Raw genomic sequence first — 17,641 nt, forward strand, 5'->3', positions numbered from 1 at the left:
TGGATGGGTGGATTTTATGATATGTGAACTATATCTCACTGAAGCTGATCTTTAAAAGGAGGAATTGTGCTGGGTGTGGTGGCTCACACCTGTAATCCCAACACTTTGAGAGGCTGAGGCAGGAGGATTGCTTGAGCCCAGGAGTTTGAGACCAGCCTAGACAACATAGTGAGACCCCCCTCCCCCACACCCACCACCCTGGTTTCTACAAAAAATCAAATTAAATAGCTGGGCGTGGTGGTGTGCACTTAGTCCCAGCTACTCAGGAGGCCAAGGTGGGAGGACTGCTTGAGTGTGGGAAGTCAAGGCTGCAGGGGACCATGATCTCCAGCCTGGGTAAACAAAATACTGTGCCAGGCATAGTGGTTCACAACTGTAATCCCAGTATTTTGGGAGGTAGAGGTGGGCAGATCACGTGAGGTCAGGAGTTCGGGATCAGTCTGGCCAACATGGTGAAACCCTGTCTCTACTAAAGATACAAAATTATCTGGGTGCAGTGGCTTGCCCCTATAATCCCAGCTACCTGGGAGGCTGTAACAGGTGAATCACTTGAACCCAGGAGACAGAGGTTGCAGTGAGCCAAGATCATGCCACTGCACTCCAGCCTGGGCCACAGAGCAAGACTCTGTCTCAAAAAAAAAAAAAAAAAAAAAAAAAGCAATATTGTGCTGAGAACAAAGAAGTTTTGCAAACCACCCAATACAGCTGATGAGTCAGCCTCTTGCAACCTCTCATTCAGAAGGGGGATGTCCAGAATTGAACATATGAATAGGATTTATGTGTCTTTTGTCAAAACAGTAAGTAGAGGCACACACAGGGCTGGGCTCCCAATTATCCACAAGGACTCTGGGCTATGTGAGCCAAATCTCGGGAAAAAAGAAATTGCCATTGAGAGTGAGCAGATGTTTTGTCTCATAGGAAAACCGAAACAGTTGTCCGCATTTACTGTTTTTGCATTTGCTATCAGGAACATTCAGGGCCAATGTCTAGTCAGCAATCTGTGACTCTCTGAAGCATGACAATTGGTGTCTCTGTGTGCACACATGGACTCAATCTCTACTTTACTTGTTTGAATTGGGTTAAGGTGTACGCTGATTCAATCCCTTCTCCATAAAGTATGCATGCATTCCAAACACAGACCATCTATCACCTTGGGGGTGGAATCTGACCAGAACATCATAAAGTTGTTTGCAGCACTTAGGGAGTTTTATTTGGCTAAGGACCCAAGGAGCCAAGCTTGTTAGACCTCAGCCAATGCTCAACACATTTACAACACAGTTACAATTTGCCTACCATTGTAACAACTTTTGCTACATGTAATACTGTTGTTTACTTAAACATTTTTCTTTAAATCGATTTCCCTTTTTTAACTTAAAGCACATTTATGAACATAAAGCAAAAGTCAGTATCTGTTGCTATAAGTAGAAGGTGGCTCTTAAAAATGAGCCTGGTGAATACAATGTTGCGCATTCTAACTAGATCCTGTTGTCTGACCTGATTCTGAGCCTGAGGCCTCATTGTTAAACCTGGAGATGAATGAGGGTTGGAGGGGTGTTAAGGACCCGTTTGGAACCATGCTGAGACTTTCTCCTTGACTAAATCAGAATGATTACATGAGAACAGAAAAGGGTAGACACTCTAAGGCCCCTTTATTTCTTCTGCAACTACCTCCTGAACCTAATGTGTTGTTCACCTACATGGTTTTGGGGGTGCTAGACTATACAAGGCAGATGAAGCCCTAGTTCTTCCCATATGCCTGGGTCTTGGCAAACATTTAGTACTTTGATGTTGCTCTTGTAGTTGCTATTATAATAACCGTTATTCCTTTATTATTTCAGAGCAGGGAATGGACCTTCTGGGGAAAGTTAGGAGTGGGGTTAGTCTGTGAACATTCTCTTACAGCCATGATGGCCTGGGCAGGCACATAGAGTTTAATTCCTATCAGAGAATAGAGTTGAAGGTGGGCACAGTGGCTCATGCCGATGATCCCAGCTCTTTGGGAAGCTGAGGCAGTGGATCGCTTGAGGCCAGGAGTTCGAGACCAGCCTGAGCAATATGGCGAAACCCTGTCTCTACTAAAATACAAAAATTAGCTGGGCACGGTGGCATGCACCTGTAGTCCCAGCTACTCAGATGGCTAAGGTGCTCTTGGGATTGAAACCCTAATTCTTAACACAATCCACAAGCCCTTTCTAATAACAATTGCTGACACTTAGGTGCCAGGCACGAATCCACCCTCTCTGTATTTTCATGCAGCCAGCCTCCAGGACACCCTTATCAGGCGGAAGCTGTAACTATCCTCATTTTATAGATAAGGAAACTGAAGAACTGAGATTTGCTCAAAGTCACACAACTAGAAAGAGGCAGTGCTGAGCGTCAAAGCCAGCCATTTGCCAGGAGTTCAAGGCTGCAGTGAGCCATGATCATGCCACTGCACTCCAGCCTGGGTGATAGAGCGAGAGCCTGTCTCAAATAAACAAACAAAAGCCAGACAATTTGGTTACAGAGTCCTTATTCTAAACCAACACCCTTTGGTGCCTCTAGCGTCTCGGGGCATGGAGTCCCAATCTTTCCTATCATGTTTCATAGCTTTGCATTTTTGATGGATTCTTTGCTTAACACCTGTTTTACCCACTGACAGCAGTCACACTGGTAGCTGGTTTACCGAAAACTTGGCCTATGCTAGGCTCAGTATATAGCACTTTCTCCGCATCACTGAATTTTACCCTCTCAGCAATCCTATAGGTTAGATGTAATTATTACAGTAAGTCTTCACTTAACATCGTTGATATGTTCTTGGAAACTGCAACTCTAGGCAAAATGATGTATAATGAAATCAATTTCACCATAGGCTAACTGACGTCTACAAGAGTTAAGCTCCTACAGTCTATTTCTGGTCACAAAAAAGTTACCAAATTTCTAAATAAAGACCAAAATGCTTCTAATATTAAACACTGAAATAAATATGAGCTACACATACATTTAAGGAAGATTAAGACCAGGCACACTGGCTCACGCCTGTAAGGCCAGCACTTTGGGATGCCGAGGTGGGCGGATCCCTTGAGGTGAGGAGTTTGAGACCAGCCTGGGCAACATAGAGAAACCCTGTCTCTACTAAAAATACAAAAATTAGCTGGGCATGGTGGCATGCACTTGTAGTCCCAGCTACTTGGGAGGCTGAGGCAGGAGAATCACTTGAACCCAGAAGGTGGAGGTTAGAGTGAGCCAAGATCATGCCACTGCACTCCAGCCTGGAATGCAGCTTTGAGACAGAGCAAGACTCTGTCTCAAAAAAAAAAAAAAAAAATCACCAGTATGGTGGTGCATGCCTGTAATCCCAGCTACTTAGGAGGCTGAGCTGGGAGGATCGCTTGAGTCTAGAAGGTAGAGATTGCAGTAAGCCATGATTGCACAACTGCACTCCAGCCTAGGTAACAGAGTGAGACCCTATCTCAAAAAAGAAAAAGAAAGATTAATAAAAACAAGTAAGATCATTATTTACCCACTTATTCAGTTCAAGGTCACAGTGGTCAGAGCCTATCTCCACAGCTCAGGGCACAAGGCGGGAACTCACCCTGTACAGACCATGTTCCATTGCACAGCACCCACACACAGTCACACTCACTCACCTGGGACCATGCAGACACACCATGGGAGGACACGCAAACTCCATATAGACAGTGGCCCTGGCTGGGAATCTACTTTCTTTTCTCATCAATGTTACAATAAAACATTGAACAAAACAATGTTGTTTGAGGACTTGCTACACCACATTTTATGCACAGAGAACCTGAGCTGAGAGTTTAAGTCACTTGTTCACTAGGTTATGAATTCCCAAAGGTCAAAAAACTTTGTCCATTTTTCTCAATGAGTCCAGAAGGTACCATTTGAGTGCCTGGCATACAGTAGGCACTCTATAAATGCATTTTGGTTGATTAGATGGGTGGATGGATTGATGATGGATAGCCAAAGGAAGGAAGAAAAGAAGGAAAAAAGGGAGGGAGGGAAGAAGGAAAGTCAAGAGAGAAGAAGGACTGGGACATGCCACCCAGTTCCTGGACATGACTGGGACATTCTCCCAGGCAAGGCTGGTGTCCCAACTGATGTGCGTCCCTGGTCTCTCTGCAGGGACCCCATGCACGTGAAGAAGTACCTGCTGAAGTGCCTGCATCGGCTGCAGAAGGGCCCCGGCTACACGTACAAGGAGCTGCTGGTGTGGTACTGTGACAACACCAACACCCACGGCCCCAAGCGCATCATCTGCGAGGGGCCCAAGAAGAAGGCCATGTGGTTCCTGATCACCCTGCTCTTTGCCGCCCTTGTCTGCTGGCAGTGGGGCATCTTCATCAGAACCTACCTGAGCTGGGAAGTCAGCGTCTCCCTCTCCTTAGGCTTCAAGACCATGGACTTCCCTGCCGTCACCATCTGCAATGCCAGCCCCTTCAAGTAGGTGGTCCCCAAGTACACAGCTGGCCTCAGCGGACAGGCTGTTCTCTTGCTCTTTTCTTCCCTTCCAACTTTCCTTTCCTTCCTTTCCTTTCTTCTTTCTCTCCTTCTCTTTCTCCCCTTCCTTCCTTTCTCTTTGTTACTTTTCCTTCCTTCTTTTTACTTCCCTTCCTTTTCTTTCATTTTTCCTTCCTTCTTTCTCTTTCCCCTCTCTTTCTTTCCAATTGTTTTCATCCTTTTGCAGCAACTAAGATTCAAACTTCATAAACTTTTGGCCAGGTATGGTGGCTTATGCCTGTAATAACAACACTTTGAGAGGCCAAGACAGGAGGATCCCTTGAGGCCAGGAGTTGGAGACCAGCCTGGGCAACACAGCAAGATGGCTCTTAGAAATATATATATGTTTATACATATTTTAAATTAGCCAGACGTGGTGATGCATGCCTGTGGTCTGAGCTGCTTAGCAGGCTGAGGTGGGAGGATTGCTTGAGCTCAGGGGATCAGGGCTGCAGTGGGCTGAGGAGGCGCCACTTGAGTTTCAAGTCAAGGCTAAGAAAAAATAATTAAGTGAGAATAAAAACAGGCCAGGTATGGTGGCTCACACCTGTAATCCCAGCACTTTGGGAGGCTGAGGCAGACTGATCACCTGAGATAGGGAGTTCAAGACCAGCCTGACCAACATGGAGAAACCCCATCTCTACTAAAAATACAAAAAAATTAGCCAGAGGTGGTGGTACATGCCTGTAATCCCAGCAACTCCGGAGCCTGAGGCAGGAGAATCATTTGAACCTGGGAGGCGAAGGTTGCGTTGAGCCAAGATCACACCAATGTATGACAGCCTGGGCAACAAAAGCAAAGCTCCGTCTCAATAATAATAATAATAATAAAATAAAAACAAGAAGATGCCACTACACTCCAGCCTGGGCAACAGAACCAGATCTTGTCTCTTAAAAATAAAAAATCATACATTTCCTAGGCTTACAGAGAACCTTGGGCAGCCTCTGTCTTTAGGCAGATGAATGCCTATTTATAGATTTCACATATGTTTATGGAGCACCTACTATGTGCCAGGCACTGTTCTAAGCACCACAAAAACAGCAGTGAATGAAACAGAGTCCCTGTCCTCTTCAAAGCCTGTGGAGAAAACAGGCCCAACAAAACTGTCCCCACAAATATCGAATTCGTTGTCATTATGATGATAAAAAATAAATAAAATAAAATGACTTGGCGGGGCACCGTGGGTCACACCTGTAATCCCAGCACTTTGGGAGGCCGAGGTGGGCGGATCACTTGAGGTCAGGAGTTCGAGACCAGCCTGGACAACATGTGAAGCCTCATCTCTACTAATAATACAGACAATGCCTGCAATCTCAGCTACTTAGGAGGCCGAGGCAGGAGAATTGCTTGACCCCAAATGGCAGGGGTTGTAGTGAGCTGAGAAATCGCACCACTGCACTCCAGCCTGGGTAACAGAACGAGACCCTGTCTCAAAAAAAAAAAAATTAAATTAATAAATAAAACAACTCTTCAACAAACGCTTATGACATGCCAGGTATTGCGTTCAGTGTTCTTTGGTAATTGGTGTCATTCTAATTCACACAACCACCCTAGGGGTGGGAACTACTGTCACAGCGTGGTTTACAGGTGAGGAGATGGAGGTTCGGAGAAGTAAGTGAACTCACCTGGAGACACACAGTGGACCACTGTGGGATTTGAACCCAGGCCCGACGTGATTCCAGAGCTGCTACTTTTATTATTATTATTATTCTTTAAGTTCTAAGGTACACATGAAGAAAGTGCAGGTTTGTTGACATAGGTATACACATGCCATGGTGGTTTGCTGCATCCATCACCCCGTTATCTACATTAGGTATTTCTTCTAATGCTATCCCTCTCCTAGCTCACCACCCCCTGCCACCCCTCCTCTAGCCCCCCACCCCCACCAACAGGCCCTGGTGTGTGATGTTCCCCTCCCTGTGTCCATGTGTTCTCATTGTTCAACACCCACTTATGAGTGAGAATATGCAGTGTCTGGTTTTCTGTTCTTGTGTCAGTTTGCTGAGAATGATGGTTTCCAGCTTCATCCATGTCCCTGCAAAGGACATGAACTCTGCTACTTTATAACAATTCTTCCAGGTTGCCTTTTCTTCGCTTGATGGCAAGGCCTGTGAAGGGGACACACGAGGAGACCCAACCTAGTCAGGGTTTCAGAGAGACAGAGAGTCATTCCAAAAACAAATTTTTTTTTTTTTTTTTTTTGAGACTGAGTTTCGCTCTTGTTACCCAGGCTGGAGTGCAATGGCGCAATCTCGGCTCACCGCAACCTCCGCCTCCTGGGTTCAGGCAATTCTCCTGCCTCAGCCTCCTGAGTAGCTGGGATCACAGGCATGTGCCACCATGCCAACCTAATTTTTTTTTTTTTTTTGTATTTTTAGTAGAGATGGGGGTTTCACACTGTTGACCAGGATGGTCTCAATCTCTTGACCTCCTGATCCACCCGCCTCAGCCTCCCAAAGTGCTGGGATTACAGGCTTAAGTGCCCTAATGAATGAGTAGAAGTTCGCCAGGTGGAGTGAGAGAGTGCCCCCAGTGGTGGACATATCAGGTGCAGCTTTTGAGAAGCTTGGTGCATTCAAGGAATTGAAAGAAGGGCTGAGTCACAGAAAACATTCTTATCAAAAAGAAAGTCCTGACCTGGCACAGTGGCTCACGCCTGTAATCCCAGCACTCTGGGAGGCCAAGGCGGGCAGATCACCTGAGGTCAGGGGTTCGAGACTAGCCAGCCCAACATGGTGAAACCCCGTCTTTACTAAAAATATAAAAATTAGCCAGGTGTGCTGGCACATGCCTGTAATCCCAGCTACTTGGGAGGCTGAGGCAGGAGAATCGCTTGAACCTGAGAGGCGGAGGTTGCAGTAAGCCGAGATCTTGCCACTGCACTCCAGCCTGGGTAAAAGAGCAAGACTCTATCTCAAAAAAAAAAAAAAAAAAAAAAAAGACAAAAAGAAAGTCCTGACCAGGCACGGGCACAGTGGCTCACACCTGAAATCAGAGCACAATGGGAGGCTGAAGCTTGAGGATCACTTGAAGCCAGGAGTTCGAGACCAGCTGGCCAACATGATGAGACAGCATCTCTGTTTTTAAAAGGAAAGAAGAAGATCCTGAAAAGAATTCATACACAACAATTATTTTCCCAATTGTCAGAATGTCCCCTCTATTAATAGGACTATTCCTGCTTTGGTGGGTTCTTAGAGTGGGTCAAGAGAGCCTTTGATAATAACAGGAATTCAGCACTCCATCCTGGCACTGATTCATGCACTTTATAAGCAGCACTTCACTGAATCTTCCCAAAAATTCTCTAGGGTACTTATTTTTATTCGCCTGTTTTTGAATGAGAAAACAGAACCTTAGAGAAGTTAAATTGCCCAAGATACTAAGTGCTATGCCAGGATTCAAACCCAGAGCACACAAAGTGACCCACCAAGATTCCCAGCAGCTGTGGACATCTAGATTGCAATAACACTGCCACCTACGCAGATGCCACCCTTCCTGATCCTCCTCTTCCTGTGTACACAGGTTTAATGGTCAGGGAACTGGCACCAAAGGGCAATGTTAGCTCCGGCTTCTGTACACCTTTGTACCGGAACCTTGGCCTCTGTCCAGCATTTAATGCTCCTGCAGGAAGTCCTCCAGCCAGAGATGGCACTTGTGGCTCCAATGACCCCACACTGAGGCAAGGTCTTTGGTAAATTGGGAATGAAGTGACTGGGGTGCAGGGCCTGGGCCCCCATGGACCCTGGTGGAGATACTCCTTGATAGATCCATCTCTCACTGGTCATCATTTCCAACATGAGAGTTCCTCAGGGTTGAGGGAAGACATTGGAGCCAGCTTCTCAGTCCCATCATTTTCTCTCTCCTGAAACTGGCTCTTGTTCCCAAAGTTCCTCCCTCCTGGGAGGTAGATCTCAGAACCCCCATACACATACCCACTGGAACCCACCAAACCTGGATTCTAAGCTCAGCTCTGCCCCTTATCAGTGGAGTGAGCTTGCAAAATCACACCAATTCCTGGAGCCTCAGTTTCCTGATCTATATGTGGGGATGGTAACAGAATTGTGGCAAAGAGTAAATGAGACCTGGAAAGCACCTAGCACCTGGCACAGGTAAGCTATCAGTAACCACAAACCATTACAATTCTTCCTCACTCAAATGTGAATTTCTTAAGAAAAGAGACCAGGTCTCTCTTGTTTGCTGCTATATCATCTGTGCCCTGCACAACGCCTGGCACATTGTAGGTGCTCATTAAAAATTGGTGAATGAATGAGTGTATGGGTGCTGAAAGGTCACGTGGATGCATGGGTGGGTGCTTAGGTGGAGTGTTCTTACACATAGTGGCAGCCTTGCTGGAGTAAGAGTGTGATATGGTTTGACTCAGTGTCCCCACCCAAAGCTCATCTCGAATTGTAACCCCCATATGTCAAGGGAGGGACCCAGTGGGAGGTGATTGGATGGCAGCTTCCCCCATGCTGTTCTCATAATAGTGAGTGAATTCTCACAAGACCTAATGGTTTAAAAGTGGCAGACTCCCCTGTGCCTGCGCGCTCTCTCTTTCTCTCTCTCCTCCCATCTCCTGCCACCATGTAAGATATGCCTTGCTTCCCCTTCAACTTCTGCCATGACTGTAAGTTTCCTGAGACCTCTCTCCAGCCATACAGAACTGTGAGTCAATTATACCTTTTCTGTTTATAAATTACCCAGTCTCCGGTAGTATCTGTATAGCAGTGTGAAAACAAACTACTGCAGGGTGGGTCCCAGATTTCTGCTGCTCTGCTTTAGGAGTTCATCGCTCCCCCTAACCAGCCCTCTCCCCATCCAGGTATTCCAAAATCAAGCATTTGCTGAAGGACCTGGATGAGCTGATGGAAGCTGTCCTGGAGAGGATCCTAGCTCCCGAGCTAAACCACGCCAATGCCACCAAGGCCCTGAACTCCTCCATCTGGAACCACACACCCCTGGTCCTTATTGATGAGCGGAACCACCACCACCCCGTGGTCCTCGACCTCTTTGGAGATAGACACAATGGCTCGTCAAACAGCTCAGCATCAGAAAAGATCTGTAATGCCCAGGGGTGCAAAATGGCCATGAGACTAGTGAGTGGTCCCTGGGCACATGTCAAGCAATGGGCCCCACCCAGTGAGGCTGATGTGTGTTTGTTTTCTGTAATTACTTGAGTCTTGCTGGGGGAAAGACAAGATGGAAGCCAGAGTCTGTTTTGCTTGTTTGCAGAGCTTTTTAAAATATAGAAATTGCTGGCATGTTAGTCAAGCATGCCAGCAATTATACCTCTTTTGGTATAAGTGATCCAGCTCAACCTAGCTCAAGCAAAACAGGGAATTCATTGGCTCACATAATTAAGAAGTCCAGAGATACACCGCATTCAGGCAAGGCTGGAGCCAGGTATTCTAAAGGGGTCATTAGGAATCTTTCTCAATCTTGGTTCGACTTTTCTCTCGGGTAACTTCATTCTCAGGTAAATTCCCTCCATGTGGAGGGTCCCCTCAATGTCCTTGCTTAGCAGTTGCCCCAGAAAAAGAGCTCTTTCCCTATAGTCCCGGCAAAGGTCCCTGAGAGGACTCATTAGGTCACATGCTTACCCCTAAACCAATTATGTGGGCGACAGCATGGGCTCTCATGATTGGCCAGTCCTGGGTCATGTGCCCTGGAATTGGGAATCATGTCAACCTCTGTAAGACCACATGGGCTGAGCATGGGGGAAGTCTTGTTATCAAAAGATAGGGGCATAAATATCAGGCAGGTGAAAGGCCACAGCTTTGCAGTACAGTCAGATGCCAAGAAACAGCTGCCCTGCACTGGGAGGCTGGGGTGCCATTAGTTCTTAAGCCTAGAAGTGAGGAGAAGTTCCCCTGTCTGTGTCTCAGGATCGATCTCCTGGGAGCTCTGACACAATACACATCCCTAGTCCCACTCCTGGAGAATCTGAGTGAGCAGCTCTGGGCCCAGGCCCGGGAATCTGTATTGACAACAGGCTCCCTGGCGATTCTGATGATCAGTCTTGGATGGGGATCCAGGACGGGACCATACAGTCTCCAGAGGGGGTGCTACTGCCTTGCTGCTCACACTCACGGCGTCATGACTTCCACAACTGCTTTGTCCCCCCGCCTCTCCACACAAACTAGCCAGTGTCATATTGAGAAACTGCTATGGTCACACCTTCCTTAACCTGCTGGGCCTCAATTTCTTCATGATGATGGTGATAACAATGATATTTACTCCCTAGTGTTGCTGTGAAGATTGAATGGGGTTATAAATGTAAGGCCCTGGGAACGGAGCCTGGAACAGAGCGAGGATTAAGGACTGCCATTACCTCCCCCAGGGGAGGCAGAAGGCCCCCAGGAATGGGCTGGTCGGGCATGTTGGGAAGTGTGGTACAAGAATGCTGAGGAAAGCTTCTCTATCTGGCCTCCTGGGTTCCAGCAGGGAGAACCAGCAGCAGCCTCGTGGCCATGGCCAGAGTCCCAGGGCCAAGTCTGTCCCATGTCTGCGTGGTGACTTGGATGTCACAAGAAGCCAGTTGTGACTGGGTGGAAGGTGGCCCTGCACCCTGTATTGGGCTCAAGGTGACTGGGTCTGTGTCTTTCCCAGAACACACAGGAGGCAGTGTTTCCTGTGTGTTGAGTTTCTTCTTGGTCTTCATGGCCTCCAGGGGAGCTGCATCTGGAAGTCTCGGGGAGAGTCTGGAAAAGGAATCAGAACGCTGTGTGTGTGTGTGTGTGTGTCTGTGTGTGTGTGTGTGTGTCTGTGTGTCTATGTGTCCACATGAGCATAAGTGTTGCAGCCACTTGTGTGAATCTATGTGTATGGGGTTCGGGGCTAGGGTAGATGTGTGTTACAGCGACATGAGGCTGTGGAGGTCAGAGAGAGGGCGTCTTCTGTGCATGCCTCTGCACACATGACCACGTGTGCTTTTTTGCTCATGCACAATGGTACATGTGGGGGTGAGGCGGTGGCTGTAAACTGAACCCCTGAGCCACGCTCCCTTGAAAGAGGGGACCAGCCTCTGTACATGACTGTGAGTTGGTCACTGGCTGTGGGTCACTTTCAAGAGGTTGATGAGGGGTCTCCTAACCTCCCAGGCCTTACCCCCAGCAGCCAAGGGTAGGTGCACCAGCCTAATGAGGGAGCACTGGCACACCACTATGTATGAGGCGCGCAGCCCTTGAGCATGCGTGAGCATGAGTATGAACTCCCACCACCAAGTTGCAGCCAGAAGGGCGGCTGGCAGAGCACTGCCCTTGCCCTGCTAAGGCCCTCAAGCAGTGGTTGGGGTCCTGCCAGCAGCTCCTACGCCACCCACAACAACCCCTCTTGGCCTCCACAGTGTAGCCTCAACGGGACCCAGTGCACCTTCCGAAACTTCACCAGCGCCACCCAGGCAGTGACAGAGTGGTACGTCCTGCAGGCCACCAACATCTTTGCACAGGTGCCGCAGGAGGAGCTGGTGGAAATGAGCTACCCCGGCGAGCAGATGATCCTGGCCTGCCTCTTCGGGGCCGAGCCCTGCAACTATCGGTAAGAGCCACCCCCCTTCAACGCGTCCACCCTGCCAGGCCCCTGCTCCAAGGGGCAGTGGTGTGTTACGGTTGGGAGCACAGCCTGCCAGGGTTCAAATCCTGCCCAGCCACTTGCTGGTTGGCTGCAGCACAGTTTTCTGTGCCTTAGTGTCTTAAGTCCAGTTTCCTGGAGGCAGAGCCTGAGGCAGGGATATATTGAAGAGCTCACCCAACATTGAGAGGATTGTGTTAGGAAAAGTCTGCAGGGAAAGTGGGATAAGGAAGGAGGATTTGGAACAGGTAGGAAAAGGAGAAAATAGAAAAATAAAAGGAAGGAGGAAAGGCTGGGCATGGTGTGGCTCACCCCTGTAATCCCAGCACTTTGGGAGGCAGAGGAGAGCAGATCACTTGAGGCCAGGAATTCAAGACCAGCCTGGGTAATATAGTGAGATCCTTTTAAATTTAAAATTTCTCTAGAAAAAAAGTAACATAAATTAAATTTTAAAAGGAAGGAGGAAAAAGTTAAACAAGGATGTGGTCTCAGGTCAAGTCCAGGCTCAGCCTGATCTGTGGGAGGATCTGGAACATAAACTGAACCAGAGTCACCTTCCCTTGAAGGAGGGGACCAGCCTCTGTGCATGCCCATGAGTTGGTCACTGGCTGTGGGTCACTTCCAAGAGGTTGGCAAGGGGTCTCCTAACCTCCCAGACCTTACTCCTAGCAGCTGGGGGTGAGTGCACCAGCCCAGTGAGGGGATCAGGGTGGGCTCCCAGGCATCTGTTGCCCTCAGTTTGTTCATCTCTGAACCAGGGACAATAATTGTACCTTCTTCATAGAGTTATTGAGAGGAATAAATGAGTAGGCTCATGGCAGCACCTAGAACAACGCTATGAGGCTGGGTGCAGTGGCTCATGCCTGGAATCCCAGCACTTTGGGAGGCTAAGGCAGGAGGATCGCTTGAGGCCAGGAGTTCAAGAGCAGCCTGGGCAACATAGCAAGACCTCATCTCTACAAAAAAAAAAAAAAAATCAAAAACCAGCCAGATGTGGTGGTGCTCACCTGTAATCCTAACTACTCAGGAGGCTGAGGAGGGAGGATCACTTGAGTCCAAGACGTCAAGGCTGCAGTGAGCTATGATCATACCACGGAAAGCCAGTCTGGGTGACAGAATGAGACACTGTTTCTAAAAAAAAAAAAAAAAAAAAGCAAGGCAGCCAGGTGTAGTGGCTCATGCCTGTAATCCCGGCACTTTGGGAGGCTGAGGCGGGTGGATCACAAGGTCAAGAGATCAAGACCATCCTGGCCAACATGGTGAAACCCCATCTCTATTAAAAATACAAAAATGAGGGCCGGGCGTGGTGGTTCATGCCTGTAATCCCAGCACTTTGGGAGGCTGAAGCAGACAGCTCACTTGAGGCCAGGAGTTCAAGAGAGGCCTGGACAACCTGGTGAAACTCCATCTCTACTAACTATACAAAAATTAGCCAGGTGTGGTGAAGCACGCCTGTAATCCAAGCTACTCAAGTGACCGAGGCACAAGAGTCACTTGAACCCAGGAGGCGGAGTTTGCAGCAAGCTGAGATTATGCCACCACACTCCAGCCGGGGCAACAGAGGAAGACTCTCTTAAAAAAACACCAAGAACAAAAACCCACATTTGACAAGGAATGCAAATTCAATAATTATGCCAACATTTATTGGGTCTTTCTCGTCTCAGTACGTGTCAGACACTATTCTAAGCACTTTGAATGTGAAAATTGCTTTAACCCTGGCAACAAACCCATGAGAAAGGTACTGTTATTTCTCCCTTATTTTATTTTTTTAAGAGACAGGATATCACTATGTTGCCCAGGCTGGTCTCAAACTCCTGGCCTCAAGTAATCTTCCCACCCCAGCCTCCCAAAGTGCTGGGATTATAGGCGTGAGCCACCATGCCTGGCCTTCTCCCTCATTTTATAGTTGCTGTAACCTGTCCAGAGAGATTAAGTAACATCTCTGAGGTCACACAGCTGGTGAGTGGCAGAGCCGGCGGCCCTGGCCAAGCCTACCCCACGTCACTCTGTTGCCTCATCAGAAATGATCGTCATCTTCCCTCCCCAACCACCTCTCCCAAGCCTATATTCCCAGTCCTCTGAAGGTCCCAGTGAAAGGTACTGCCCAGGCACCTTAACATAGAGACCTCAGCCACCCACTCTCTAAGCTCTCCCTCCAAGTGCCCAGTCACCTGCCTTCCTGAGTCAGCCTCAGACACAGCTGTAGGAATGTGCCTCTCTCTGGCCTCCCCAGTGCTGGGCCCTGACACTGTAGTCCCAGCTTCCTCCCTGTCTCTCTGACTCCATCCTGTCCCCCTCCTAACATGACAAATGCCCTAGAAGCAGCAGCTGCAGAATTAGGAAAATGTGAGCCGCATGTGGACCCCAACCACAAACTGCCTGGACTTGATTGTCAGCTCAGTATGTGGCTGGGCATGCTACTTAGCCTTTCTGTGCCTCAGTTTCCTCATCTGGAAAGTAGGGACTGTGAAATGACCACATAGCATTATTGGGGGATTAAATTAGTTAACATAAATAAAGTACTTAGTGCAATGACTGGCACATAGTAAACATTATAGGAGCATTTTTTTTTAAAGTCTTTGGGGCTGGCAAGGTGGCTCATGCCTATAATCCCAGCACTTTGGGAAGCCGAGGCAGGCAGATCAATTGAGGTTAGGAGTTCGAGACCAGCCTGAGCAACATGGCAAAAACCCGTCTCTACTAAAAATGCAAAAATTAGCTGTGTGCAATGTCACATGCCCATAATCCCAGCTACTCGAGAGGCTGAGGTAGGAGAATCGTTTGAAGCCAGGAGACAGTGGTTGCAGTGAGCCGGGATCATGCCACTGCACTCCAACCTGGGAGACAGAGCGAGACTCCATCTCTAAATAAATAAATAAATAGGCATTTGACCAGGTGCAGTGGCTCACTTAATCCCAGCACTTTGGGAGACTGAGGAGGGAGGATCACTTAAGGCCAGGAGTTTAAGACCAACCTGAGCGACATAGTGAGACTCCATCTCTACAAAAAATTTAAAATAACAAAATTAGCCCGGCGTGATAGTACACACCTGTAGACTCAACTACTCCAGAGGCTGAGGGAGAAGGATCACTTGAGCCTGGGAGTTTGAGGCTGCAGTGAACCCAGATCATACCACTGCACTCCAGCCTGGGTGACAGAGCAAGACCCAGCCTTTAAAATATAGAGATAGAGAGATTTTTTTTTCTTTCTTTTCTTTTTTTTTAGATTGAGTTTTGCTCTTGTCACCCAAGATGGAATACAGTGGCGTGATCTCAGCTCACTGCCACCTCTGCCTCCTAGGTTCAAGTGATTCTCGTGTCTCAGCACTCCCAGGTAGCTGGGATTACAGGCGTGCACCACCACATCTGGCTAATTATTGTATTTTTAATAGAGACAAGGTTTCACCATGTTGGCCAGGCTGGTCTCAAAATTCTGACCTCAGGTGATCCTCCCACCTCAGCGTCCCAAAGTGCTGGGATTACAGGCATGAGCCATCGTGTTAGTTTCCTCTGTTGCTGACATCTTACATCGCCATGGTAATTTGTCAAAACTAACAAACCAAGTAAGAAACCAGCATTAGGCATGTTACTCTTCTTTTTTTTTTTTTTTTTTTTTGAGGCAGAGTTTTGCTCTATTGCCAGGCTGGAGAGTGCAGTGGTACGTTCTCAGCTCACGGCAACCTCTGAATCCCTGGTTCAAGTGATTCTCCTGCCTCAGCCTCCTGAGTAGCTGGGACTACAGGCATGCACCACCACGCCCAGCTAATTTTTGTATTTTTAGTAGAGACAGGGTTTCACTATGTTGACCACAATGGTCTCAATCTTCTGACCTCATGATCCACCCTCCTTGGCCTCCCAAAGTGCTGGAATTACAGGTGTGCACCACCAGGCCTGGCAGGCATATTACTCTGAAATGGACCACACACTTGATTCAGATTTTGTCCGTTTATTTCAGTGACCTTTTCCTGTTTCAGGGTCCCACCAGGAGACCATACTGCACTTAACTATTATGTCTCCTTCATCCCTGTGACAGTTTCAGACTTCCTTATCTTGGGTGACGTTTTGGATCTACTGGTCAGGTGTGTCATAGGAAGTCCTCAATTTGGGTTTATCTGGTTTTCTCAGCTGGGGTGTAGGAGACAGGTATCACAGAGGTGCGAAGCCTTCATCACACCGTATGGGGGTATGTGATGACCACATGGCATCATCCGTGGTGTTCACCTTTCTCATTCGGGCAACGTATGGTGTGCTAGGATTTTCCCTTGTAAAGTAACTGCTTTTCTGTTTCCATGTTCTGTACTTTGTTTTGTTTTGTTTTTCTCATGATAAAACCCTTTAGCTTTTTCTCTGACAAGTTTAAGATCAGAAGTTCAAAGATGTACAAGAAAAGTTTGTAGTAATTAGGGCAATAAAAAAGTGAAAAGATCACAAACAACTTGGCAGTTTTGCAAAATATTTTCCAACTGATTCTTCTTATTATTATTACTGTAACTTATTTTTTCTTCAAAGTTGCATTTTAAAGTTAGTTTGAATCTTTTTTAAAAAAAAAAAAGAAAGGAGAGAAGGAAAGAGAAAAAAGGAGTGAAGGAGAGGAAGAAAGAGGAAGTAAAAGGGAGAGAGAACGGGAATGTTGCTTTATTCTAAAAATGGGTATTGAAAACTTCTTTTATGCCAATAATTGTGTTTAATAATGGCCTATCAATATTTCATTTAAACCTATGAGTGGGTGCGATGTGGTACTGGCAAGAATGTACATTTTATGTATTTAAAGTGGAGAGCTCTATAAATTAAGTTTACTTGTTCCAGATCTGAGTTCAAGTCCTGGATATCCTTATTAATTTTCTGTCTTGTTGATCTATCTAATATTGATGTTGAAGTCTCCCACTATTATTGTGTGGGAGTCTAAGTCTCTTTATAGGTTTTAGGTATCTGGGTGTTAGGATCGTTAGCTCTTCTTGTTGCATTGATCCTTTTACCACTATATCTTTGTTGCTTTAAAATCTATTTTATCAGAGGCAAGAATTGCAACTCCTGCTTTTTATTTATTTATTTATTTTTGCTCTCCATTTGGCTGGTAAATCTTTCTCCATCCCTTTGTTTTGAGTCTTTGTGTATCCTTGCATGTGAAATGGGTCTGGATGTAGCATACCGTTGGGTTTTGGCTGTATCTTTTGATTGGGGGATTTAGTTGATTTAAATTTAAATTCTTCATTATGTTGATGCTCTTTACTTTTTGGTATATTTCTAGAAAGGCTAATACTGGTTGTTCCTTTCTATGTGTAATGCTTCTTTCAGAAGCTCTTGTAAAGCAGGCCTGGTGGTAATAAAATCTCTGAGTACTTGCTTGTTCATAAAAGATTTTATTTTTCCTTCAGTTGTGAAGTTTAGTTTGGCTGGATATGAAATTCTGGGCTGAAAGTTCTTTTCTTTAAGGATGTTGAATATTGTCCCCTACCCTCTTCTGGCCTGTAGGGTTTCTGCTGAGAGATCTGCTGTAAGTCTGATAGGCTTCCCTTTGTGGGTAACCTGACCTTTCTCTCTGGCTGCCCTTAGTAATTTCTCCTTCATTTCAA

At 46.9% G+C, this 17,641-nt stretch overlaps 2 protein-coding genes across 3 annotated transcripts in view; one reads left to right on the forward strand and one right to left on the reverse strand.

Moving 5' to 3' along the window:
* SCNN1B (sodium channel epithelial 1 subunit beta) overlaps window positions 1-17,641 on the forward strand; it is an 82,432-nt gene that overhangs the window by 42,739 nt on the left and 22,052 nt on the right. For both annotated transcript variants that reach the window (XM_035267186.3, XM_035267187.3), the window contains exons 2-4: window positions 4,129-4,446; window positions 9,323-9,596; window positions 11,846-12,036. In XM_035267186.3, coding sequence (XP_035123077.3) covers window positions 4,136-4,446; window positions 9,323-9,596; window positions 11,846-12,036 — 776 coding nt within the window. In that variant the 5' untranslated portion in view covers window positions 4,129-4,135. The remainder of the gene's footprint in view (window positions 1-4,128; window positions 4,447-9,322; window positions 9,597-11,845; window positions 12,037-17,641) is intronic.
* COG7 (component of oligomeric golgi complex 7) overlaps window positions 6,177-17,641 on the reverse strand; it is a 114,164-nt gene continuing 102,699 nt past the window's right edge. Inside the window, exon 20 of the transcript XR_008475379.2 lies at window positions 6,177-6,611. The gene's annotated coding sequence lies outside the window, so the exon portion shown is untranslated. The remainder of the gene's footprint in view (window positions 6,612-17,641) is intronic.

This window comes from Callithrix jacchus, chromosome 12 (genome assembly GCF_049354715.1).
Source record: "Callithrix jacchus isolate 240 chromosome 12, calJac240_pri, whole genome shotgun sequence".
Classification (NCBI taxonomy): domain Eukaryota; kingdom Metazoa; phylum Chordata; class Mammalia; order Primates; family Cebidae; genus Callithrix; species Callithrix jacchus.